This window comes from Monodelphis domestica, chromosome 7 (genome assembly GCF_027887165.1).
Source record: "Monodelphis domestica isolate mMonDom1 chromosome 7, mMonDom1.pri, whole genome shotgun sequence".
Lineage (NCBI taxonomy): Eukaryota > Metazoa > Chordata > Mammalia > Didelphimorphia > Didelphidae > Monodelphis > Monodelphis domestica.
The window spans coordinates 153025857-153052641 of record NC_077233.1 but is presented as its reverse complement, the minus strand read 5'-3'; the positions used below and the strand labels follow the sequence as shown (position 1 = coordinate 153052641).

General features: G+C 33.7%; 3 protein-coding genes across 3 annotated transcripts in view; all 3 read left to right on the top strand.

Annotated features, from left to right (window-relative positions):
• Positions 1–13823, top strand: part of LOC100012450 (olfactory receptor 13D1-like) — a 29849-nt gene extending 16026 nt beyond the window's left edge. The window contains exon 5 of the transcript XR_008913573.1: positions 13243–13823. The gene's annotated coding sequence lies outside the window, so the exon portion shown is untranslated. The remainder of the gene's footprint in view (positions 1–13242) is intronic.
• LOC100616880 (olfactory receptor 13D1-like) lies at positions 7058–8519 on the top strand. The gene has a single exon (XM_007499022.2). It carries the CDS (start codon positions 7058–7060, stop codon positions 7991–7993), a length of 936 nt encoding a protein of 311 aa, XP_007499084.2. The 3' UTR covers positions 7994–8519.
• An 11609-nt stretch (positions 13824–25432) lies between the features above and the next one.
• On the top strand, positions 25433–26464 carry LOC100013504 (olfactory receptor 13D1). Its single transcript, XM_001367851.3, has one exon. The coding sequence runs from the start codon at positions 25433–25435 to the stop codon at positions 26372–26374; it is 942 nt and encodes a 313-aa protein (XP_001367888.2). The 3' UTR covers positions 26375–26464.
• The last annotated feature ends 321 nt before the right edge of the window (positions 26465–26785 follow it).

Sequence of the window (26785 nt, the reverse complement as noted above, 5' to 3'; positions counted from 1 at the left end):
AGAGTATATGGTTGTAAATCAGCCTGTTTCCAATGAACACACAGAGTATTTTATAAACCTGTAGAAGAACTGATCAAAAATATTGTAGTGAGATTTTATTTTTGTTTTGGAGGGTTAGCAGATGTAATGATGGCATGTAAGAACTGGAGTATAGAAATCAGAAAAATCATGAACATTAGCTGAATCAAGGGCATGGACAAGGCATCTAGAAATAATTTCTTGTGAGTAATGGGAACAAACTGAGTGGCAAAGGAGAAAGAGATAAATAGGATAAAATACAAAAAATGTAACAAGGTCATGTAATAGTTTCCTATATGGTATGGAACAGATATTTGAGATGAGAAGGATCCAGTGGAAAAAGAGAGAAAAAGAAACTGTTACTCATTCATGAAGCAAGACTATGAAAGGGGGGGGATAAAAGAATATGGTATCATTAGCAGAGGAGATTTATTTATGAAAGTCTGAAGATACCATTTACTTCAAGAAAAGACCAAATAAAGGTGAAATAGTAGACATTCTTTTGACTTCTCCAACTAAAAGTTATTTTTATACTTTCATGTTAATTGTTATTATCATTATTATTACTACATATTCTTTGTTTCTTACACTGCCCTATTCTGAAAAAATGATTGGGAACACTAGAAAAGATTTTTGGAGAACAGAGACACACTTTCTTCATCTTCTTCAACAGCACAGTGCAGAACATGTATGCTAAGATAAATACAGCCCCCTAAAAGCCCTTCTCTGCTACTTCTCCCAGAGGAAAGGCAAAAGCAAGGAGGGCTTTCCATGTTCATTTTCTTCCCTACTCAACCTTTACCTAATAATATCCATTTTCAACAATTCTATCCACTGCTTTATTTTCTATATTAAATTTAAAAAAAAATTTTCCATGTTTACATGATTCATTTTTCCCTCCCTCCCCAAAGCCGATAAACATTTCCACTGGCTTGTACAAATTTTATTTCCCCATTATTCATTTTTACCATAGGGCATTATTTTAAAGCTGAAGCCTCAAATCGTATACCCATATAAACAAGTGATAAGTCATGTCATAAGTTTTTCTTTTGTGTTTCTACTCCCATAGTTCTTTCTTTCGATATGGATAACATTCTTACTCATAAGTCCCTCAGGAATGTCCTGGATTATTATATTACTACTAGTAGTAAAGTCCATTACATTGGCTAGTTCCACAATGTTTCACTTCAGTGTACAATGTTCTCTTGGTTCTGCTCATTTCACTCTGTAACAATTCCTGCTGGTCTTTTCAGTTCAGAAAGAAATGATCCAGTTCATCAATCCTTTCACCACAATAGTATTCCATCATCATCAGATGCCACAATTTGTTCAGTCATTCACCAATTGAGGGAACACCCCCTCATTTTCCAATTTTTTTGTCACCACAAAGAGTTCAGCTATGAATATTTTTGTACAAACTTGTTTCATTGTTCTCTTTTTGAGGTACAGATCCAGTAGTGGCATTGCTACATCAAAAGGTATGCATTCTTTTAAAGCCCTTTGTGCATGATTTCAAATTGCTTTCTAGAATGGTTAGATTAATTCACAACTCCAATAGCAATGCATTAGTGTTCCAATTTTTCCACAACCCTTCCAACATTTATTATTTTCCTTTACCATCATATTGGTCAATCAGCTATATGTGAGGTGGTACCTCATTGTTGTTTTGATTTGCGTTTCTCTAATTATGAATAATTTAGAACACTTTTTCTTGTGCTTATTGATAGTTTTATCTATTCACTCCATTAAAATATTTTGCTTTTACCCACGTACCATTCACTCCCTGCTGGATGACAGAACCATACAAATGTCATGAAGGAAATCATGCAACCTTATTAACTAGATCTCCTTCAGAGGTATCCTCCATAACTTCAATGAGGCTCCTCCTAAAATACAGGATTTTATTAATCTCTGACTGATATCCTATCACATTTTCTACAGAAGATGATGTAAAATTTACCTTCTTGCTTTAAAGCTCCAGTTCCACCTTCCTTTCTTCTTAGAAGATAATGTTTCCTATCCTACTTGACAAGGATCAATTTCATATGACTTGAACTGTCTCAACTTTGAATATCTATTCCTCTAAAGCTTCCATTGTCTTCTTTTCTCTTCTCCTAAATCTCTTCTCAGGGGAAACAGTCCTGATCCCTTTTCAATAAGCACTCTTTCTCTTTTGCATCTTCAAAATCTCCTTCTCTATAGATCCCTTCCCATCTGTCTTCAATAAATCTTCACATCACAATATTTTAAAAAGAAAGAAAAAATTTCCATTCTACCCCCTCTCAACCTATTTTTCTGTTTCTCTGCATTGTATAACTTCTGAAAAACTTGTCTATATTTCTAAAGAGCACTTACATCTAAAAACCTGATAATCTGGTTCCTATTCCAACAACATTGCTGAAAATTCTTTCTCTATTGCAGAGGTTCTTAACCTGATATACACAAATCCCAACGTGGTCCATGTATAAATTTCAAGAGGTCTCTGAATTTTTTTAATGTATTTTAACAACTATATTTCAATATAATTGGTTTCCTTTATGTCTTATTTTATACATTTAAAACATTATTCTGAGAAGAGGTCAATAGACAATCAAATTTCCAATAGTTCCCATGAGTGTTAAGAATCTCTGTTTTGAGGTAACTAATGTTCAACTTATTTTAATATGAAATTACCTTTATTCTGTCATATCCTTGATTTTGTTGAAGTATTTAATATTGTGGATCACCAAATTCTACCAAATACTCTTAACTCCCTTGGTTTTGATGGTACTGGATTCACAGTTCTCCACTTCTAGCTTCAACCAGATTCTCTTTTCCTGGCTCTTCAACCTCTTTCTAACTGTTCATGACTCATTCTCTCCTTTACTTCCACATTTTCTTTCCTGTTGATGTCATTTGCTCCTATTTCTTTAATTAACTCTTTTGTGTAGATGATTCGTAAGTCTCTATCTCCTGCTCCCACCTCTTCCAAAAGCTTGCATCTTCTGTGTTCACTTCCTTGATTTTTATCATCATGCCATCACCCTAAATTCAATATTCCAAAACTGAACTCATACTCAACCCAAAAAATCCTTTTTTTAAAATTTTTCTTCCTATTGATATTCCTGTCATCTCTCTTCATAATAAATATCTGAAATGTATCAATTACTTTTAATTTTTCTTTATTCATGCATCAGTTGCTGAGTACTATCAATTTGAGCTCTGTTTTATCTTCTGCATATATTCCCCACTTTCCACAATACAAACAACATCTTTATTTTTATTCTTCCCATCTCTGACTTGGGCTAGTACAATGGCATAAGAATTTGTCCTGCTCTCTCTTCTCCTCAATATATTATCAGAGGGATAGGTTCCTCTTCTTATTCCCAAGACTAATTTCTCCACCTGTGCTCTTGATGCCATCTCCATTTTCTGTAGTTCTTCTCTCCTTTGATCATATCTCTATCACTTTACTCTCTCCCATCTCATATTCATACCTCAAAATACTACCACAAAAACATTTTCCCATCTATGTTGCTTTTATTTTGTAGTTTCTTTACTTATAAACCTTTGATATGTGACCACTGTTAAACAAAATTTAAATCTTTAGATTGACATTCAAGGACCTCTGTAATCTAGTTCCAACTTACCTATCAGATTTATCTCACTTTTAACTTTCCCATATTCTCCATTCATGCTAATGTGGAATACTCACTATTATCTGCTTTTACCCAATCCTTTTTAGTCACTCTGTCCCAGAGTTGTGGAATGGATTCCTCCTATTTATTTTTGCCAGTCAAAATACCACACTTCCTTGAAGGTACAATTCTGGTATAATTTTATCCAAGAATTCATCCTTAATTTTCCCTTGCCCATCCTCCAAACTAAACATGTTCCTCCAGTTTCTATTGATGTTTTGCCAGGCACTCATTCGTATTTATATGTGTATCAAACCTTTTGTCAGAGCTTCATAACAACAGATCTGTAAATATTTTTTCAATATTTTGATAACTATTTCAACATAACTGGTTTCCTTTGAAATCCAGTGTGTTATCTGTTATACAGTTAACTGGATTATTCTAAGAAGGTGCATAGACCACCAGAATTTCTTTTTTAAACTCTTACCTTCAATCTTGTAGTCAATAATGTGTATTGGTTCTAAGGCAGAAGAGTAATAAGGTCTGGGCAATGGGGCTTAAGTGACTTGCCCAAGGTCACACAGCTAGGAAGTGTCTGCAGCTAGATTTGAACTCAGGACCTCCCATTTCTTGGCCTGGCTCTCAATCCACTGACCCACCCACCCATCTGCTCACAACCACCAAAATTTCTAAGGGGACCATTTCACAAAAAAGAAGTTAAAGATACCTGTGTCATCTTATAGTTATTTGCATGTAAATCTTATCCCTGCCACCTCCACCAAACAAATTAGATTAGAAATTATTCCAAGGTAAAATATATCTTCTGTCATTTTTATAACTCTAAAATAAAGTATAGATCTTATTCATAACAGGTTTTCAAAAGATGTTTGATGAGTTGAGTTGAATTAAATACAGAGCTACAGATTAAATTATTCAAAATGAACCAGTGTCTTAAAATATCAAGGGAAGTCTAAACTCACAGAATCAGAGAGTAGAAGAATTTCTATGTTTACGTCAATATACAATTATTTTGAAGATTTGTGAGCAACAATAAACAATAGCATGTAGAATAATGTGCATTCTTTTTTTGTTTCACCTTGCTGAGATAAGATATTGATTTGATATTTTTTATTTCATTCTATTCTGTAACTGTCTAAACCATGTTTCTTTATCTTTTAATTCAGCTAATAAATTCACACATTCAAAGACTAAGTTTTTGTCTCTATGTTTAAAAATTCAATTTCCCATTTAAAATGCTTTAAGGAAGCTTATAATAAATAAATAATAAATAGAATAAAAAGAGCTTCAAGGAAGCTCTGCTTTGTTAAGTTTAAGAGTTCAGTTTCAGTGTGTCACTTTTTTCTTGTTTTATTTTTTCAATTACATGTAGAAATAATTTTCAATGATTATTTTCTCACAATTTGTAATCCAAATTCTCCCCTCCTTCTCTTACCTCCTCCATCCCCTGTACTGAGGCAGTAATGATCTGATATAGGTTATACAAGTGCTGTCATGTAACACAAATTTTCTCATTCCCCATGTCATGAAAGAAGACATATATTGTGCATATAAGAAAAAACTTATGAAGGAAAATAAGTGGGAAATGATGTGCTTCTATCTGCATTCAGACTCCAATAGCTCCTCCTACAACTGTAGATAGCATTTTTTTATTCTGAGTCTGTTGGAATTGACTTGGAAACTTGCATTGCTAGTAAGAGTATAGGTCTTCATACTGGATCACACAGTATTTCTTTAGCATGCACAATGGTATTCTAGTTTTGCTCATTTTACTCTGTTCATAAGTCTTTCCAGGTTTTTCTGAACTCGACCTGTTTGTCATTTCTTATGAAATAAGAATATTCCATTATGACCAAATACCACAAATTGTCCAGCCATTCTCTAATTGATGAATATCCAGTTTCCAATAATTTTCCACTATAAAAAGAGCTGCTAAAATATTTTCATACATATAGTTTCTTTTCATTTTCCTTTTATTTCTTTTCACATACAGATTTAATAATGACATTGCTGGGTTAAAATATACAGATAGCTTTTTGACCCTTTGGCCATGGCTCCAGATTACTTTTCAGAATGGTTGTATCAGTTCACAGTTCCATCAACAGTGGATTAATGTTCCAATTTTCCCACATCCCCTCCAACATTTGTCATTTTCCTTTTTGGTCATATTAGCAAATCTATTGGATATGAGGTGGTATTTCAGAATTTTACTTATTTGCATTTCTTTACCCAATAGTCATTTGAAATATTTTTTCATAGGATTATATATAGTTTTTCTTTCACCTGAGAATTACCTGTTCATATACTTTGGCCATTTAAGAATTGGAAAATGACTTGTATTAATATAAATTTAAATGAGTTTTCTATATATTTGAGAAGTGAGGCCTTTGCCAAAGTTGCTTGCTATAAATTTTTTTCCAATTTTTTTAAATTTCTCTTCTAATCTTAGTTGCATTGGTTTTGTTTGTATAAAACCTTTTTAAATTTAAAGTAATCAAAATTATTTGTTTTAATTCTCCTAATGTTCTCTATAGTTTTTTTTTCATAATTTCTTCTCTTTACCATAATTCTGACAGATAAATTACTCTGTTCAACAAATTGGCTTATAGCATCACCCTTTATTGCTAGATCATCTATCCATTTTGACTTTATCTTGGTGTATAGTATGAGATCTTGGTCTATGCCTAGCTTCTGTTCATGGTATAGTTTTCCTATGCCACTTTTAATTGAAGGAAATATGTTGTCCCTATACCTCTGTCTGCATTTGGACTATTACTAGAATTGTGTTACTTCTTATATTCTGAACTTTAGCTTTCCTCTGAATCATTCCATATCAAAGAAGTCTGTTATCTCGGTTCCATTAAAAAGTAAATCGAATCAAACAATCAGATTTTCCTGACAATAGAATGGAAAGAAAAACTGTTGTTAGCCACAAATGTTCAATGTATAATATTGTTTTTACCACTTCTGATGGTTCTGACTTTGTAATCAGTCACATTATTTTCTACCTGCAATGAATATTATTCCTTATTCTATGCTTCCCACAGGGGAAAAAAAACTAGTTCACTCCACTTTTGGCTTACCAAGAGGCTAACAGACCATTTATTGATAAATTACTAGCCTTACCAATAAATTGATCATGCTCAGAACTTTGTGCCTCAGTCTACCTTAATTTCAATCATCAGCATATTCATTGTTTTATTTTCTTTATTTCTATAGTTTTGCTTGTATATACGTAGCTTTAACTCATCAATAAAAATAGCAATAAGATAAAGTATTATAATGGAGAAAAGAGAAAAAATTTAAAAATAATATCAATGTAAATTATTGTTACTTTTCACTGAAAAATTTATATAAGCTCTTTCTCTAAATCCCTTAGGTGATCTAAATGCAATAACTTGGAAATGGGGAATTTTACAGCTGTAACAGAATTTTTTCTGGTGGGTCTTTCTAATTACCCAGGCCTCCAGATATCTCTTTATGTGCTCTGCCTCTTGATGTACTTGGTGATTCTAGTAGGAAATGGTATACTCATTATCATCAGCATCCTGGATCCCCACCTCCATACCCCTATGTATTTTTTTCTTGGGAATCTCTCTTTTTTGGACATCTGCTACACCTCTTCCTTAATACCACAAATGCTATTTAATTTTGCATCTGAAAGAAAATCCATCACTTTCATTGGATGTGGCCTGCAGATGGTTCTTTCCCTTGGACTTGGGTCCACCGAGTGTCTTCTCCTTGCTGTAATGGCTTTTGACAGATATGTAGCCATATGTAGTCCTTTAAGATACACCATCATCATGAACAAGGGGCTCTGTGTACAGATGGCTTCTTGGACCTGGATAGTAGGATTTATGAACTCTCTGGTACAATCCGTACTTACATTGATATTACCTTTCTGTCAGAACATTATTGACCATCTTGTCTGTGAAATTCTAGCCCTTTTGAAGCTTATCTGTGTAGACATCTCTCTCAATGTATTTATTATGATTATTGCAAGCATTATTCTGTTAATCACTCCTCTTGTGCTTATTTTCTTCTCTTATGTCTTTATCCTCCTGACTATCCTGAAAATTAACTCTACTGAAGGGAGGAAAAAGGCCTTTTCCACTTGTTCAGCCCACTTGACAGTGGTGATCTTGTTCTATGGGTCTGCTCTTTTCATGTACATGAAGCCCAAATCTAAGGACACTAAGCTTTTTGATGAAATTTTTGGGTTGTCTTACTGGGTGTTCACTCCAATGCTGAACCCCATCATCTATAGCCTGAGGAACAAGGAGGTAAAAGAGGCTGTAGAGAAAGTACTAATCAGAAATCTGTACTTAAGGAGAATGTGAACTTTGAGACTGACTGTTGGCTCATATTGTGCAGAGGAACTTTGTCTTCTTTATTCAAACCCAACACCCCTATACCTAGGATCAGTAGTGTAAGAGTGACTGAAAAATCTCAAATGGGATCCTCATTCTTTTTCATACAAAATGAATATTTCTGAAGTATAGTTATGTGATTAGAGCCTGCTAATTCCCCCACTTCTACCTATGCTGATTTTTCTGGTCTTTGTGATATATTTCTTTAAACTGTTACACATATCTCCATGCACATGTTGCTCACAATTTTTTGTTAGTTGAGAAGTTACCTTTGTACTTTCCAATCATTGTTTCTAAAGACATAATTTCTGATTTCATAAAAGTATTAGAAAGAGTTTTAAAAATATTTCTGTGTCAAACTTATGGTTTGTATGTATATATTCATTTACTGGATGTGTCAATGTATTAGGTCTTTAAAAAGGAAACAATAAAGAAAATATTAATAAAATAATAAAAGATATGGCTTCTCTTCTGTAGTTTATCATATAGACAAGTCATACAACCAAATAAAGTCAGAATTAGCAACAATTTCTAATTCCAATTAGTCTATTTCATATTCCACCAATAATCAAGTCTATCATACAAAAAACAATTTTTAACCATATTTCACATCTTAGAGTAAGAGTAACCCACTACCTACTAAATCAACTCATCCCCTATTTAGATAACTCTAAACCTATCTACTGTTTAAGGAAATAACAGTAGGAGGGAATTTACCTTGTTTTTTCAGCTCCTATTGTTTGTTCCTTGTTCTATTCTCCAAGTCAAAACATTCTGTCAATAAATGAACATTTATTAAATACATATGCACAAGGCGCTATACTGAGCATTAGAGATGAAAAGAATATAGTATGAAAATATATCCTTCACTCTGAAAAAGTACACTTCATCTAAACCCTCTTCTATATAATACCCCTTCAAATAATTGAGAGCAATTAGATCTCATCCACATCTTCTTTAATCAAGGCTAAATATTCCCACCACATTCAACTTTTTCTCATATGTGTTGACTTCAATATCACTCATCCTCCTAATCACTCTCTTCTGTGAACTCCATAATTTATGAACCTCCTTCCTAAAATATAATGAGCAGTACTTAATGCAATATTCCATATGTTGCCTGAAAAGGCATTTTAATGAAGATACCATCTCTATAATCTTATAAACAACACAACTCAAATTATAGCCTAATGTCACAATTCTGGAATCCCTGTCAATAAAGGAAATGTGAGTAATGAAACAATCTGTGGTTAATGTGTCCTTTTCTATGAACTACTTCCCCTTTAATAATTATATGTAACATTTCCAGTTCTTATGTGAGTAAGCAAAGAAATCTGACTTCACCAAACACAGGTCAGTAGAAACATGAATTCTACATCCAGTTCACTTCAACAATGAAATAGGAGATTTAATGACTAAAAGATCATTTAATAATAATAGAACTTTAGAATTTAAATGTTCTTCAAAGGTGTCTGGTCCAAAACTCACCCATATTTTAACTATATTCTGCAACATCCTCAATAACCCTCTATTTTAAGCATTGTCAAGTAATGATACTCAGAAAAGTCACTGAACTTCAACTTACATATGTTAAGGAATATTTTATGACCTTATTGTAGGGGACCTCAAAGTTGGTAGGAATCTAAGAGGTAATTGAGTGTAATTCATACTTCACAATGTCTCTCCTACAAGATGCTGAACAAGAGGTCTTTGTGTACTTTGTGTACAACCTACCACATCAACCGAGTCCATTATGCTTATAGACATTACTTATTTTTAGGAAATTTTCCTTGACATCAGGACTAAGTTCACTTCTTTTGCTCTGACAACTCACTATTCCTAGTTCTGATTTCTGAAGCCAAAGAAAACTAGCCAGATATCTCTTTTGCTTTCAAGTACTTGAAGTGATGTTTCTACTCAAGTCTAATCTATTCTAGAATGGACAAATAGTTCCTTCAACTGGTTCTTATCTGGCACAAAAGAGAGGGTCTTTGCTATGCTGGGTGCCTTTTTCTGAATATAGTTAAGATTATCTATCTCCCTCTTATAATTTGGAGTCAAATTAAAGAAAATAGACCAGATAAAAAATTGATCTGGACAGAGTACAATACCTCCTTCTTATTGCAAGCTATACCTTTCAATGCATCCCAAACTAACCAAATGTTTATTCCTTCTAAGTCACTATTTGACTTATATTGAATTTGAATTCCACTAAATCTCTCAGATCTTTTCCAAATAGTTGCCTGACCACATTTGCTAAGTCTATTTTATCTTATTATGACTTTCATTTAGACCCTATTGTTTTCACTTATTCATTTTGGACCAATATGGACCAGTTCTCTTTGGTTTCTGTTTGTCCCATCCAGTGTGTTAGATGTCTGTCCAACTTTGTGTCATTTGCAGTTTTTTTTATAATTATATTATCTATGCATTTATCTAAGTCATTGATAAAACTGTCAAACAACACAGAAACAAAAAAAGATCCCTAAGAGGTCCTTTACCAAACTGACATTGAACCATCAATGACCATAACCCTGTCAAAAAAAGAAGACCTATTTAAATTGAGTCCATTGTGTTTCATTGTAATTCATTTTCTAGATTTTCACAACTAATTTCTTTAATACTCTTAAGATTTTGGGCTATTTTCTCCTCCAAATGAGTGTCATTATTATTTTTTCTATCTCCATAAAATAATTATTTGGTAGTTTGTTTGGTACAAGTTTTAATAAATAAATTAATGCAACAGTATTATCATTTTTATCATATTGGCTTGATATGCCCTTGAGTAATTGGTATTTCTCAATTTAGACCTATCTTTATCTCTGTAATGAATGTTGTGGTGTAAGATTTATGTCTACTGGAGGTGTCTTGACAGGTATTCTCCCAAATATCTTAAATGGTGTGAAGAGTGTTTTGTACTTTATTCATTATGTAGTTTCCTAAATATCTTATTCATTTAGTAGTTATTTTGAGCAGGATATATTTCTTGTCAGTTTTGTCAGTATTATACAGAAAAGCTGAGGCTTTTGTGAATTTATTTTCTATTCTGCTACTTTATTGAAATTATTGCTTTAATTAAAATCAGTTGAGTCTATAAAATTATTTAATTTACCCATATCATCTGCAAAAAGAAATTATTTTCTTTCTTTTTTTACTATGGATATTTCATTCATTTTCCTTTCTGTTTTGTCTTCTTACGATATATATCACTTCTAGAACTAAATTATTCAGTTATTCAGTTTGGCAAATTTGGCAATCCCTTTGTTTACCCCTATTCTTATTGAAAAGGCTTTAGGATTTTCCATTACAAACAATATTAACTCTCTGTTTAAGATAGCCTATAGTAATAAGAAAATAACCATTTATTCTTATGATTGAAATTTAAATACAAATAGGTACTGGGGTGGAGTCAAGATGACAACTCTGAGTTACCACCTCAGACCTGTCAGAAGGGTTAATGTGAGAGAAAAGGAAAATTAATAAATGGAGGAGACATAAGAAAATCGGGACACTTAAGAACTGTTGGTAGAGTTATAAACTGATACAAGTGTTCTAGAGAGCATTTAGAACTAGAGAACAATTTAGAACTATTCTCAAGGGGCTATAAAACTATGCACACCCTTTCACACAGTCATACTTAGATTTGTATTCTAAAGGGATCTTTTATGTGGTGACAAAGATTTGAAAATTGAGAGGATGCCCATTAATTGGAGAACAGCTGAATAAATTGTGGTGTATGATTGTGATGAAATATCATTATGCTATAAGGAATGATGAGCAGGATATTTGTAGAAAACTGGGAAAGACTTGAAAAAACTGATGCAAGTGAAATGAGCAGAACCAAAGGAATGGTATACTCAGTAAAAGTAATATTGTACAATGACCAACTGTGAAGGCTGAGCTAACCTTAGAAATACAGTGATATGGGAGCAGCTGGGTAGCTCAGTGGATTGAGAGCCAGGCCTAGAGATGGGAGGTCCTAGGTTCAAATCTGGCCTTAGCCATTTCCCAGCTGTGTGACCCTGGGCAAGTCACTTGACCCCCATTGCCTAGCCCTTACCACTCTTCTGCCTTGGAGCCAATACACAGTATTGACTCCAAGATGGAAGGTAAGGGTTTAAAAAAAAAAGAAATACAGTGATACAATTCAACTCCAAAAGATTAATGATGAAAAATGTTATCAACATATAAGAAATAACTGAAGGAGTCAAAATTCAGATTGAAGCATACTTTCTATTACATTCTTTATTTTTCTTGGGTTTAGATATTTTTATCTGCATTTCCTTTTGTAGCATAGCTAATATGGAAATATGTTTGGCATGACTACATATGTATAACCTATATGAATTTGCTTGCTATATCACATAACTAGAGGGCAGGGAAGGAGATAAAGAATTTCAAATTAATCTTTAAAAAATGTTTTAAAAATTGTAAAATACTAATAAAATATATTTTAAAATGTCTATATGTTGGTATTATTTTCTTCACAAACTTTCTCTACATCTGTTATTAGATGAAATTTATAGTTATTTTTATAATTTTTATTAATTTGGTATATTATTAGTCTTCCTAATATTGACTCAACTCAATATATGAAAAAATCTGTATAAATGTATAACCTTTTTACTATGATACAGTAGCTTCTTTATTACAATTTAAATGTTTCATTAATATCCATTAGATATTAGTCTGAGATTTTCTTTTTATGCTTATCTCTATTTTTGGCATCACAGTCATATTTGCTTAAAAGAAATATTTCTATTCCTACTATTGCAAAAATAATTTCTTTAATATTTTTCTTTCAGTGTTTGATAAAATTTACTTATAAATTCATTCTGTTTCCTTTGAAGATTCATATTTTTATTTAAATTTCTGAGATTGGGTTAAGTTCTCTTCAGTTTTCCTTTGCTCTTAAATCTAGATGCTTTATGTTCTGTGATACCTCATTTTATTTATAAGTTTTATATGTATTGATGTAATTGGAGAAAATATCATCTAATAAGTTTATTTCCTTTATCTTCCTATATAAATTCTCCTTTTTTCATTTGGTAATTTGGTTTTCTCTCTTTCTACCAAATTAACTAGTAGTTTGTCTAATTAGTCCTATTTTAATAAAAAAAAAAACCTCTATCAATTAAACATTGTCTTCAATATTGTTTATTTATTTTTATTTTTCAGATATTCATTTTATTTAGGTTTTCTATTTATTATTCTTCTAGAATATGATGCATTTTCATAAAATCCAAGATTTAAAATTTTGTTCAAGAAAGATCTTCAAGGAAGCTTGCTAACTACTAAAATCCAGAGAATGAACTGTTTGCAGAAAGATACCTGAAGCCCTACACTACATCAGGAGGATCCAGAATGAACTTTGGGGTGTGGTTGATTGAAATGAAGGTTGATTGAACATTTATTTTGAATATACACTCTTATGACAAAAGGGGACTGCCCCCTAATTGGTTTTTGTCAATGTGCCCAGCAAAACATTGGTTTTACTGTCTCTCTCTTTTATTTCCCTCTTATCTCTATTGTAGTTTCCTCTTAGCAGGTAAAATTTTGTATACACCTGCAGTTTGAAGGTTTCAGACATACAAGATGATTATGTTTAGTGATCAGTTGGGGAGACTGGTCCTCCAATCATCATCAGGGGTTTGTGAATTTTAGTTTCACTCCACCCTGATTAGTCTTTAGAATTTACACCCCCCCTCCCGCTTAAGGATTGGGTGTGGGGAAGGAAGGCCTATGACAGACAATTGCTAGCATACAATAAAAAAAAACTATAAAAAGAACAAATTTTAAATCCCCAATTAAAGACTAAATTGGAAATCTAAAAATCAAAGAAGAAATTAATAAAATTGAAAGTTAAAGGACTATTGAACTAATAAATAAGACTGCAAGCTGATTCTATAGAAAAAGAAAAAATAAAATAGATGGAGTATTGTTTAATTGGATTACAAAAAAAGAAGAGAATCAAATTACCCATTTCAAAAATGAAAATGATTTCACCTCTAATGAACAGGAAATTAAAGCAATTATTAGGAGCTATTTTTACCCAATTATATGACAATAAATCTGATAATCTAAGTAAAATTGATTAATATTTTCAAAAAATTAAATTTCCTAGATTAACAAAAGAGGGTGTAGAATACTGAAATAATCCCATCCCAGAAAATGAAATTGAACAAATCCACTAAGAATTCCTCAAGGAAAAATTCCCAGGACTAGATGGATTCAAAACTGAATTCTATAAAACTTTTTAAAAAGAGCAGTTAATCACAATGCCATACATACTTTGACAAAATAAGCACAGAAGGAGTCCTATCAAGTTCTTTTAATGGCCCAAATATGGTACTTATACCTAAACCAAGAAGACCAAATACAGAGAAAGAAAATTACAGGCCAATTTCCTTAATAAAGATTGAAGCAAAAATGTTAAATCAAATACTAGCAAAGAGACTATAATATATCACAAGGATTATTCACTATAACAAGGTGAGATTTGTATCAGTAATGCAAGGCTTATTTATATTAGGATAACTATATTGTTTTATATATTGTTTTATTATTGACCATATCAATAATCAAACTAACAGAAATCATACAATTATCTCAGTAGATGCATAAAAGGCCTTTGATAAAATACAACACCCTTCCTATTGAAAACACTAGAAAGCATAGGAATAAAAGGACCTTTCCTTAAAATAATAAGTAGTATTTATTTAGAACCATCAACAAGTATCATCTGCAATGAGGATAAGTTAGAAGCCTTCCCTATGAGATCAGAGTGAAGCAAGGATGCCCATTATTACTATTATTATTTAATACTGTACTAGAAATGCTAGCTGTAGAAATTAGAGAAGAAAATAAATAGAAGGAATTAAAGTAGACAAGCATTGCTATATATTTCCAACAAAATTCAGCAGCAAGCATTAGAAAGAGAAACTCCATTTAAAATTACTCTAGACAATATAAAATATTTGGGAATTTATTTACCAAGACAAACTCAGGAATTATAAGAACACAACTGCAAAAGGCTTTTCATACAAATAAAACTAGATCTAAACAAATGGAAAAACATTAATTGCTCATGGGTAGGCCAAGCTAATATAATAAAAATGACAACCCAACCTAAATTAATTTAGTTATTCAGTGCCACACCTATAAAACTACCAAAAAGTTATTTTATAGAACTAGAAAAAGAAATAAAAAATTCATTTAGAAAAACAAAAAGTCAAGAATATCAAAGAAACTAATTGGGAAAAAATGTGAAGGATTGTGGTCTAGCAGTACCAAATCTTTAACTGTACAATAAAGCAATAATCATCAAAACAGTCTGGTACTTGCTAAGAAATAAAAGTTGGATTAATGGTATTCCATTACTAGGAGTAAATGACTTCAGCAATCTAGTATTTGATAAACCCAAAGATCACAGATTTGGGGATAAAAACACTATTCGACTGGTATATGATGGTGATGGACTACTATTATACTATAAGGAATGATGAACAAGATGATTGCAGAGTGAAATAAGCAAAACCAGTAGAACATTATATACAGTAACTACAATATTGTGGAATGATCAAATGTGACAGACTTTGCTATTAACAGCAAAAATGCTATCCACCTCCAGAGAAAGAACTTGTGGAGTGGGAATGCAGATGAAAGCATATCATGTGTCACTTCTTTATTTGGGTATATATTTGGACATTAGGGTTTTATAAGATTATTCACTTACAAAAATGGATAATATGGAAATATGTTTTGCATGATAATACATGTATAACATACATTGAACTGCCTGTCAGTTCTGGGAAGGGAGATAATATCGACCATATAATTTCAGAAAAGTTATGTGAAACTTTTTATTAAAATTTTAAAAAATTTAAGAATTTAGAATTTTCATTTTTTTATATTTTTCAATGAAGTATCAATGCTGTAATATATATATATATACATACAAAATAGTTTTTTCACATTAAAAAAGCAGAAAGCATTGGAATAAAAGGAGCTTTCATTAAAATGATAAATGGCATAATGGGGCAAAACTAGAACTCTTCCTTATAAGATCAGTGTGAAACAAGGATGCCCATTTTCATTACTACTGTTTTATATTGTACTAGAAGTTCAAGCTATAGTCATAGGAGCAGAAAAGATATTGAAGGAATCAGAACAAGTAAAGAATAAACAAAACTATCACTATTTGCAGATGATGTGATGGTAGACACAGAGCACCCTAGGAAAAAAAAAACCAAACTATTAAGAACTTTAGCAAAGTTTCAAGATACAAAACTAAACCACATAATTCATTAGCATTTCCATTTACCACCAACAAAGTGCCACAGCAAGACTTAGAAAAGGAAAGCCCATTTAAAATGCTTGTAGACAATATAAAATACTTGTAGACAATAAAATCCTATATAAAATACACACATGAAAACTAGCAGTCAAATGAACATAATAACAAAATGGATTTCATACAAATAAAGTCAGACCTAAACAATTTGAAAGATATTAATCGTTCATGGATAGACTAATACAATACAATAAAAGTTACAATCCTACCTAAATTAATTTACCTATTCAGTGCCATACCAATCAAGCTACTCAAAAATTATTTCCTAGAATTAGTAAAATAACAAAATTCATCTGAAAGAAAAAATATCTCACACTACACCATAAAGCAATCATCATCAAAACAATCGGCACTGCCTAAGAATTATAGTAGGTCAATAGAATAGGTTAAGAAATCAACATATAGCAGTTAATGACCATAATAACCTAGTATACAATAAACTCAAAGATACAAGCTGTTGAGGGAAGATCTCATTATTTGACAAAAACTTTTCTAAAAACTGGAAAATAGTATGACAGAAAGTAGGCATAGATCAATATTTCACTTCATTTCACACCATACACCAAGATAAAATGAAAATGGATATTCAATTTAGAGATAAAGGGTGACCCTATAAACAAAGTAGGAGAATACAGAAAATTTTGCTACCAGATTTATGGATAAGAATTTATGACCAAATAAGACATAGAGAATATAATGAAAAATGAAATAGATACTTTTGATTACTTTAAATTTTAAAGGGTTTGTACAAACAGAACAATGCAACCAAGATAAGAACAGAAACAAGAAAATGGGGAACAGCAAGTTTCTCTGACAAAGGGCTCATTTCTTAAGTATATAGAGAATTGATTCAAAATTATAAGATTACAAAGCATTCCTCAATTGATAAATGGCCAAAGGATATGAACAAGAAGTTCTTAGATGAAGAAATTCAAACTATCTATAGTAGGGGACAGCTGGGCAGCTGGGTGGCTCAGTGGATTGAGAGTAAGGCCTAGAGATGGGAGATCCTGGGTTCAAATCTGACTTCAGACACTTCCTAGCTGTATGATCCTGGGCAAATGACTTAAACCCCATTGCCTATCCCTTAACACTCTTCTGCCTTGGAACCAATATACAATATTGATTCTAAAACAGAAGGTAGGAGGTTTTATTTTTTTTTAAACCCTTTCCTTCCATCTTGGAATCAATACTGTGTATTGGCTCTAAGGCAGAAGAGTGGTAAGGGCTAGGCAATGGAGATCAAGTGAATTGCCCAGGGTCACACAACTGGGAAGTGTCTGAGGTCAAATTTGAACCCAGGCCTAGGCCTAGCTCTCAATCCACTGACATACCCAACTGTCCCCTTTAATTTAAAAAAAAAAAAACTATCTATAGTCATATGAAAAAATGCTCCAAATCAGTATTGATTAGAAAATTGAAAATTAAAACAGCTCTGAGATACCACTTCATACCTGTTACATTGTCTAATATGACCAAAAAGGAAAATGAGAAATATTGGAGGTGATATGCCAAAATAGGAATACGAATATACTTTTTTCTTTTTCTTTTTTTTTTTAGTTTTTAAAACATTATTTTATTTGGTCATTTTCATACATTGTTCATTGGAAACAGATCATTTTCTTTTCTTCCCCCCCAAAACCCCCACCTCCTGCCACCCATTCCCTAGCTGAGGCGCGATTCGTCTGGGTATCACATGTGTCCTAGCTCTGAACCCATTTCCTTGTTGTTGGTATTTGCATTAGGGTGCTCATTTAGCATCTCTCCTAGATCATGTCCCCTCAACTTCTGTAGTCAGGCAGTGGCTTTTCCTCAGTGTTTTTACTCCCTCAGTTTGTCCTCTGCTTGAGGATAGAATTTTTTGTTTTGTTTGTTTTGTTTTGTTTTTTTCCTCAGAGAGCACTGCAGGTTGTTCAGGGACATTGCAAAGCCATTACTGGAGAAGTCCATTGCGTTCTCTTGTATCACAGTGTGTCAGTCTCTGTGTACAATGTTCTCCTGGTTCTGCTCCTCTCGCTCTGCATCACTTTCTGGAGGTTGTTCCAGTCTCCATGGAATTCCTCCACTTTATTATTCCTTTGAGCACAATAGTATTCCATCACCAACATATACCACAATTTGTTCAGCCATTCCCCAATTAAAGGACATCCCCTCATTTTCCAATTGTTTGCCACCACAAAGAGCGCAGCTATGAATATTCTTGTACAAGTCTTTTTCCTTATTATCTCTTTGGGGTACAAACCCAGCAGTGCTATGGCTGGATCAAAGGGCAGACAGTCTTTTAGAGCCCTTTGGGCATAGTTCCAAATTGCCCTCCAGAATGGTTGGATTAATTCACAACTCCACCAGTGTAAACCTTAAAATTTCTTAGCCTTGTGAATGTTGGAAATTTCACCATTGGAAGGTTTCATGCTTGTAGGGAATTTCCTACTGATAGTGGGAACTCTATTGGAATGTGAACCCCATTGGCAAGGGAGGTTCCTCCTCCCTTCTTAAGATTACTTTAGGACAGAAACCTTTTGCTGAACAATGGAAAGGGCTGCAGCATAGATCAAAATTTAATTATTCCAATCTCCACCCTACTCAGGATAACAGGATTTAGGAAGGGCTGTAGCAAAGGATCAAGATTTAATTATTTGAGAATATGACCTTCAACAGACATGTGCAAAGCCACAGACCTCTGGGCAGTCCTGGGTTAAGCTAGAGCCACCATTGGCACTGGGAAGACATGGACAGTGATTGGGAGATGTGAGAACTGAGGGGAAGGAACTTGGATGTTTTCCTTAAAGAGAGCAGGGTCTGAGGACTGGGAGTTGGTTGGAGAGTTTTTGCTCTGAGAGGTTGTGCTCTGAGAAGCTTGCTCTGAAGGAAGCTGAAGGTGGAGGCCCCTGAGATTGTTTCTCCATTTTTGTCACGTGAGTGATAGGGACTGATCTCTTTTCTTTGCCTCAGCTATCTAAGGGCTTGGGCATTTTGGCCCAGCCTAAACAGAGGGGGTATTTAACCCCTATTCCCTTCTCTCCCCTTCTCTCTCTCTCTCTCTCTCTCTCTCTCTCTCTCTCTCTCTCTCTCTCTCTCATACCTTTCTTCCTCCTGTTTGTAATTAAAAACTCCATAAAAGGTTGACTGCTGACTTGAGTTTCATTTAGGAATTACATAGTTGAATTCCTTGGCAACCTTAAATTAATATATATCAGTCTTTTAAAGTGATTTCCTTGTCATACCAGCAATGAATTAGTGTCCCTACTTTGCCACATCCCCTCCAGCATTCATTACTTTCCTTTGCTGTCATGTTGAACAATCTGCTAGGTGTGAGGTGATACCTCAGAGTTGTTTTGATTTGCATCTCTCTGATTATAAGAGATCTAGAACACTTTTCCATGTGCTTACTAATAGTCTTGATTTCTTTAACTGAAAATTGCCTATTCATGTCCCTTGCCCATTTTTTCAATTGGAGAATGGCTTGATTTTTTGTACAACTGGTTTAGCTCTTTATAGATTTGAGCAATTAGACCTTTGTCAGAGGTTTTTGTTATGAAGATTGTTTCCCAATTTGTTGTTTTCCTTCTAATTTTAGTTACATTGGTTTTGTTTGTACAAAAGCTTTTTAATTTGATGTAGTCAAAATTATTTATTTTGCATTTTGTGACTCTTTCTATGTCTTGCTTGGTTTTAAAATCTTTCCCTTCCCAAAGGTCTGACATGTATACTATTCTGTGTTCACCTAATTTCCTTATAGTTTCCTTCTTTATATTCAAGTCATTCGCCCATATATACTTTTGATATAACCATTCTGGAAAGAAATATAGAACCATGTCCAAAGAACCATAAAACTATACTCTTTGACACAGTAATACCACAACTGGGTCTGTAGCCTAAGGAGATCAGAGATAGGGCAAAGTACCTATTCATACAAAAATATTTTAGCAGCTCTTCTTGTAGTGACAAAGAATTAGAAACTGAGGGAATGTCCATAACTTAGGGAATGACTGAACAAGTTGTGATATATGATTGCAATGGAATGCTATTGTGGCATAAGAAATGATGAATGGGATGAGTTCAGAAAAACATGGAAAGGATTATATTCAGTGATAGAAAATGAAGTGAACAGAACCAAGAAAAGAGTATATACAGTAATAGAAATATTATACAAAAATTAATAGTGAAGAACTAAAGTATTATCAGCAAAACAAAGCCCCAAGGGTTTGAGAATTTAAAAAAAAAAGCTGTTCACAGCCAAAGAGGGAACTGTTGAAATCTGATTGCAGATAAAAGCATTTATGCCATCCTTCATTTCCTTTATGAGTTTTTATTGTATGTATGATATGTGTCTTCTGAAATGGCATGGGGAATATGGAAATATATATTATATGAAGACACTGTCATAATCTATATCAGACTACCTCAAGAAAGGAGAGAAGGAGGGAGGTAAGGAAGGAGAGAATCTGAATCACAAAATGCCAGAAAACAGTTGTCAAAAATTGTTTCTACATGTAATTTAAAATTTTAATGCTTTTCAAAAACTATATGAAATATTTAATTGCCCCTACTAAAGTTCTTTGATGCTTCAAAGGGCTGATGCTTTATTTAATCTTAGATTGATTCCTTGTCACCAACAACCACCTCTCAATCTAGTATAATAGATATATAGTCAACCACAGAATAGGTATGAAGTCAATGTCCTTAGAATGCAATTGCTGGTAGTTTTTTTGAGAATTAGAAACTAAAATGGAAACTCAGAAAAGTTTTTTGCTTGAAATGGAGAAATATAATTAGTTCCAAGTAATTAGACCTTTAGGGTATTATTTCTTAAGTATCTAAAAGTTTTCAACTCTGGCACATTTCCATGTCAGAATTTTAAATTGCTTCAGGGACAAAAGATGTCCCCCAAGAAGAAGTTAAAATGGCTTTCCAGAGTGTGCCTCTTCAAAAATTGTCAGGCTTCTATTTTGGGGCAGGTGATTCTACCTGAGCCCACTGAAAAATAAATGGGTCCAACTCAACAAAAGTACAAATCAGTCTTCTTTTCTTTCTCTATTCCCTATTTTTGACTGTCAGAAGTCTAATATTCTACATTTGATAGTTATAACTGTGGAAGAAGTAAATCCCTCAATTTAGAGAGTTACATTTGACCTAATAACTATTTCACCCGATATGTCTCTAAGGCTTTGAAATTGAATTTCATAACTGTCCATCAGGATTGCCTGTGAAAATCCATCACCCAGAATTTCTAAAGCAGGCAAAAATCAGTTTTTTGAGACAAGGAAAAGCCATCTGCTGTCTGCTGAATCCAGGAAGTGAGACACCATTTTTCTTAAAGGTAAATTATTATGATGGCCACATAGCTTCTGATCACTCAAGCCTGAGCAAGACTAACTTATAGTGTTCTTAAACTAAAATATTGTTTGATGATGGAATTTCCCTTGGTGGGAGGGACTTTGTAAGCAAGGAAAAGAAATTTGGCTTGAAGGACTATTCAGAGAGTATAGGAGGAGAGTTGGAGAATGACAAAAGGCACAGTACCAGCAGATTCAAAGGAAATGAAAATCAGAAACCCAGCACAGATGAAGTAGAGCTTCTAAAACTTAGCCCAAAGGAAGTTTTTAAACATTTACCTTTTAAATAAGTCTAATACAGAATTGCTGCAAGGGCTAGGAAAAAAAGGAGTTAAATTCATTTGTCCAGAGCCACACAGATAGAAAGTGTCTGAGGCCATCCAGCAGAAATTAATGAATTTGTGTGTGTGTCAGGCTGCCCCTTCTTGGGAATTATTATTGTGTGTGAGGATAGCATGGCTTTTTCAACCACCTCTGGCCAGACTGTCTCAGTTCGATATCAGCAAAGAAAAGGATACAGGTTATTTCACTTGGAACAAATAGAGAATAAGTTATAGCTACAACACAAACAATACTAAGTGCATTGCAAATATTTTATCCTAATGCAGCAATGAGACCTTTTACATGATGCTCAAAATAGATTAGGAAAGATCATTCCTCCTTTACTAATCAGGAAAAATGACTTATAGTACATAGATATTGAAAAGACCAGGGGTTTTATAGAGATTGTTGTGTAGATGAGAAAACTGAAGTCACAGAAGCTCATTCAGGTAAGTTGGGACCAAACTCTGGTCATTTGTTTCCAAGTTCCTCAATGTATTTTCTTATCACTTTTCCTTCATCACATTGAATAATAGAAAAAGGAAATATTTATCCTACCTGCAGGTTATAAATTATTGAATTATACATGGGGAATAATAGAATACTGTTTGATGAAAGTGGAAAATGCATTCATACACATCACTTGATGAGAGAGATTTTTACTTTTTTGTAAGACTAAAAGACAGTGAGTTTGATAAGGAGAAAGGACCACCTTAGCTCTTTTTAAGCTAGTAGCATGCTAGATCCTCCCAGTAATGCTGGGCATTTTTGATTGCCTTCTGTATTAGCATGAATACTGTTTTGGTTCTAAGGCAAAAAAAAAAGAAGTTAGGGATAGGCAATGGGAGATTAGTGACTTGCTCAGGATCACACAGTTATGAAGTTTCTCAGGTCAAATTTGAACCCAGGACCTCCCATATTCTCTGTCCCCTGAGTCACTCCCACAGTAATCCTGTTGATTCCAGAATGAAAGTGGCCACCTGACAGAACTATTACAGCTCAACTTTCCTCAATTACCTGAATGCCCAAATGATGAACAGAAGGCTAGAGTAGATGTAGTGAATTTGAAGGTGGGAAGGGAAGGAGAAAACATGAGAGCTGAAAATAAAACAGCACAAAACTTTCAAAATGTTCATTTGAGATGTCTCAAAGCAATAAAAGAATTGGGGGTAGAGAGGTGAAAGAAAGAAAGAGTAGGACACATTAACATCCAGGAGAGGTTGATGTTAACAAAACGCAGAGCTACTCAGTACCAGTTGTTACAGCAAGAATCTTAGTTAATAATCCTGGACCCTATTATCCATCATTATTAACTAAGTTAATAAAAATACAAACTTCTAAAATAGAAATTTGGAGTCCCCAAAATCACAAACTACATCTAAAAAGTTGCATGCCTCTCAAGAGCAATTCACGCTCTGCAAAAGGCTAAATGTAGAAAGAACATCGGAGCTGAAGTTTGGATTTAAAACCTGAATTCATCACTTCATAATGCTATGACCATTTACCCTCTTTTAGTGCTGGGACCCACATCTATAAAAATGAGGATAATCATGTTTAGAAGAATAGGTGGCATGGTGTAATGATACTGAGGTTCAATATAAATAAGCTTATTGACCTTTCCTGGGTCACTTAAACTCACAAGGTCGCAGGCACCTCTATAATTGTAATTCTAAAGCAGGTGCCAATCCTAAGCATTGGTAAAGCTAGTTCGCTCACTAGGAGGAAATCCCAGGTGTAGACAATAAATGAATAGATGCATTATCTACCTTACAGGACTGAATTATGGGGAAAGTGAATGGCCAGGAAACCATGATGAGCTCAGCCACAACTACACTAAACAAGGATAACACGAGGAAGAAGTTATCAAAACTAGCTGGGAGATGGAAAACATTACATGAGAATATTCAAGAAAAGCAGAAGGAATCACATAGTTGAGGAGTCTATATCTAGAGGCAATTTCCTTCCCCCACCTCCACACTAGCTCAGAATGAAATCTAGCAACTTAAGACATGGGGCAAATGTTCTACCTAGCCACCTGCTTCTGCTCACAGATAGCAAATTATTATAGAAAAATATCAAGCAACTAATATTTACTAAGTATATGCTATGTGCCAAACACAAGCATAACATAGATTATGTTAAACAATGCTCTGCAGTGCTAGGATGTTGGGAATTCTTGTTCCCATTTAGAGTTGCACCCATAACACTCATTCATTCTTTAACAACTAGGAGGGAACTTTGAAAATCAATTAGTCTAGGGGTTCTTATATGCATAGATATAAGGCAGAAGTTGCGTGGGAAAATTATATCTTAAAGATATATAATATAATATTAATTTGGGACTTAAGTCCATCCTATTTTTAATAATATCTCTGAAGGTACATTTTTAAGCCAAAATATGGAAAGGAGGAAGGAGTTATTCTGGCGGATATTTTCCATTCTAGGAATCCCCTCCCCTGATGCAGCTTGTAATATGCCCAAAACTTAGTAGCTCATAGGTTTGTTTACACAGTCATAGTTCTAAAATTGAAATGAACCTTAGCAGCCACTGAGAAACTAATTAACAAAGCTTATATTCAATCTCAGTCTTGTGACTCAGTTTAATATTTTAATATGTGCTTTTTTTGCCTAAGTTAGAGAAGTTAAAGCATTATTTCTAGGGTCACAAAACTACTGAGTGTCAAAGATTTGAACCCAGATATTCCCTACTGACTGACTACAAGATCTATTATCTTTCAGAATGTCATTAAATAATATTTTCACTATATAGGAATTATCTTAGTTTCATATTTGTAGTAAGATAGAAATTTTCCTGAAAGTCATTTTACTTATAGGCTTTTTTTTTCATTAAATGCCTTTCTTCCTTTCCACATCTCTCTCTGTTTCCTTCAAGCATATTTAACAATGGAAAGAATTCTGACTCTGGGGTAAGACCACTAAGATTCAAATCCCACCTATACTGCTGACTATAACCTTAGGAAAGTCATTTGACCACCCTGGACCTCAGTTTTCTCACCTATTGCCTTCAAGGTCCCATCCAGTTCTAGATCTATACCCCTATGGACTGTTCAGTTATGTAGGAAATAGAACTCAGCCTGCCCTTGCAAAAAAAAACATACCCAGAAGTGGCTATTGGTTAGAGGTAGTATACTGAACTCCAAAAATGCTTTCTGAATGAGGATTACTGTAAAATAGGGTTCTCTGGATAGGTATTTCTGAGCATGGTTTACTGAAGAGGGAAACCTAATGGCTAATTTGGTATAGGGGATATAAATTTTAAAAGTATGTTCCTATTCTAGAAATTTAGCTCAAAAAAGTATAAATTACATTTTAACTCATTTTAATTAGATAAAATTCATGTTTTCAAACTTAAAATTTTACAGGTAAAAGAAACAATAAATGGAACATCAAAACCAAACATTGATGACCATATTTTTTCTTCATGGTCTGGCTGCTCACCCCATCTTTCATTTTGTTTTTTTTCTTCTGTCCCTTGTCATGTATATTATAATATTGCTGGGTAACAGTTTCCTCATTACAATCATCATCCTGGACTCTCATCTCCACACTCCCATGTACTTCTTTCTCAGTAACCTCTCTTTCCTGGATATCTGCTACACATCTTCTTCTGTTCCACTGATACTTGCAAACTTCCTTTCAGATGAAAAATCCATTTCTTTTGTGGCATGTGGAGCACAAATGTTCTTCTCTCTTGCATTGGGGTCGACAGAATGTGTGCTCCTGACTGTAATGTCCTATGACCGGTATGTGGCCATTTGTAGGCCCTTGAGATACCCCATCATCATGAACAAGGGACTTTGTGGATGGATGGCAGCCAGTTCTTGGATGACAGGTGTGCTAAACTCACTGGTACAAACAATTCTTGCAATGGGGCTGCCCTTTTGTGGAAACAATGTGATCGATTATCTCACGTGTGAGATCCTGGCTGTATTGAAACTAGCATGTACAGATATCTCCCTCAATGTGATTATTATGGTCATATCAAATGTCATTTTACTGGTTATTCCAGTGTTGCTTATAATCATCTCTTACTTGTTCATCCTCTTTACAATTCTGAGGATCAATTCTACAGAGGGAAGGAAAAAAGCCTTTTCTACTTGTTCAGCACACCTGACTGTGGTGACTATGTTTTATGGGACCATCCTTTTCATGTACATGAAGCCCAAATCCAAAGATTCTCATGCAACAGATGAGCTGATTGCTCTCTTCTATGCTGTGGTTATTCCCATGTTGAATCCCATCATTTACAGCCTGAGGAACAAGGATGTGAAAGCAGCTGTGAAAAAGCTCAGCAAAAATGTCTTCTCACAGAAAACATGAGGCTGTCGTATATCAGTCAAAAGAGACAACAAGAAAAAAATCAACATTCAGAATCAACATTTTAAAATTCTGTGTGTGATTCTTTCCAGCCTTGCCCATCCATCTCTTGTATCTCTTATCACAGACAGCTGTAGAAATGTCCTCAGAGAAATGGGCTAACATAAAAGAAATGTAACATTCCTTGCTAGGTATGACAATGAAATTCAGGAAACCATTAAAAAATCAAGGCAGAAATAAGAGTAACCTCTTTAATTGGAGAATTCCTTCTATAGTCTATTTGGACTATAGCCAAATTAAAAGACATCATGATGCAATGGAAAGAGAACTGAACATGAAGTCTCTGGGCTTGCATTCAAATTCTGGAATGAAAACTTTTTTATTTCCCAAAGCGACATTTCTGGCTAGGTGCCT

Bases quoted from the DNA above. Each gene is read 5' to 3' on its own strand.
- LOC100616880 (XM_007499022.2), top strand. From the start codon at position 7,058: ATGGGGAATTTTACAGCTGTAACAGAATTTTTTCTGGTGGGTCTTTCT.
- LOC100013504 (XM_001367851.3), top strand. From the start codon at position 25,433: ATGGAACATCAAAACCAAACATTGATGACCATATTTTTTCTTCATGGT.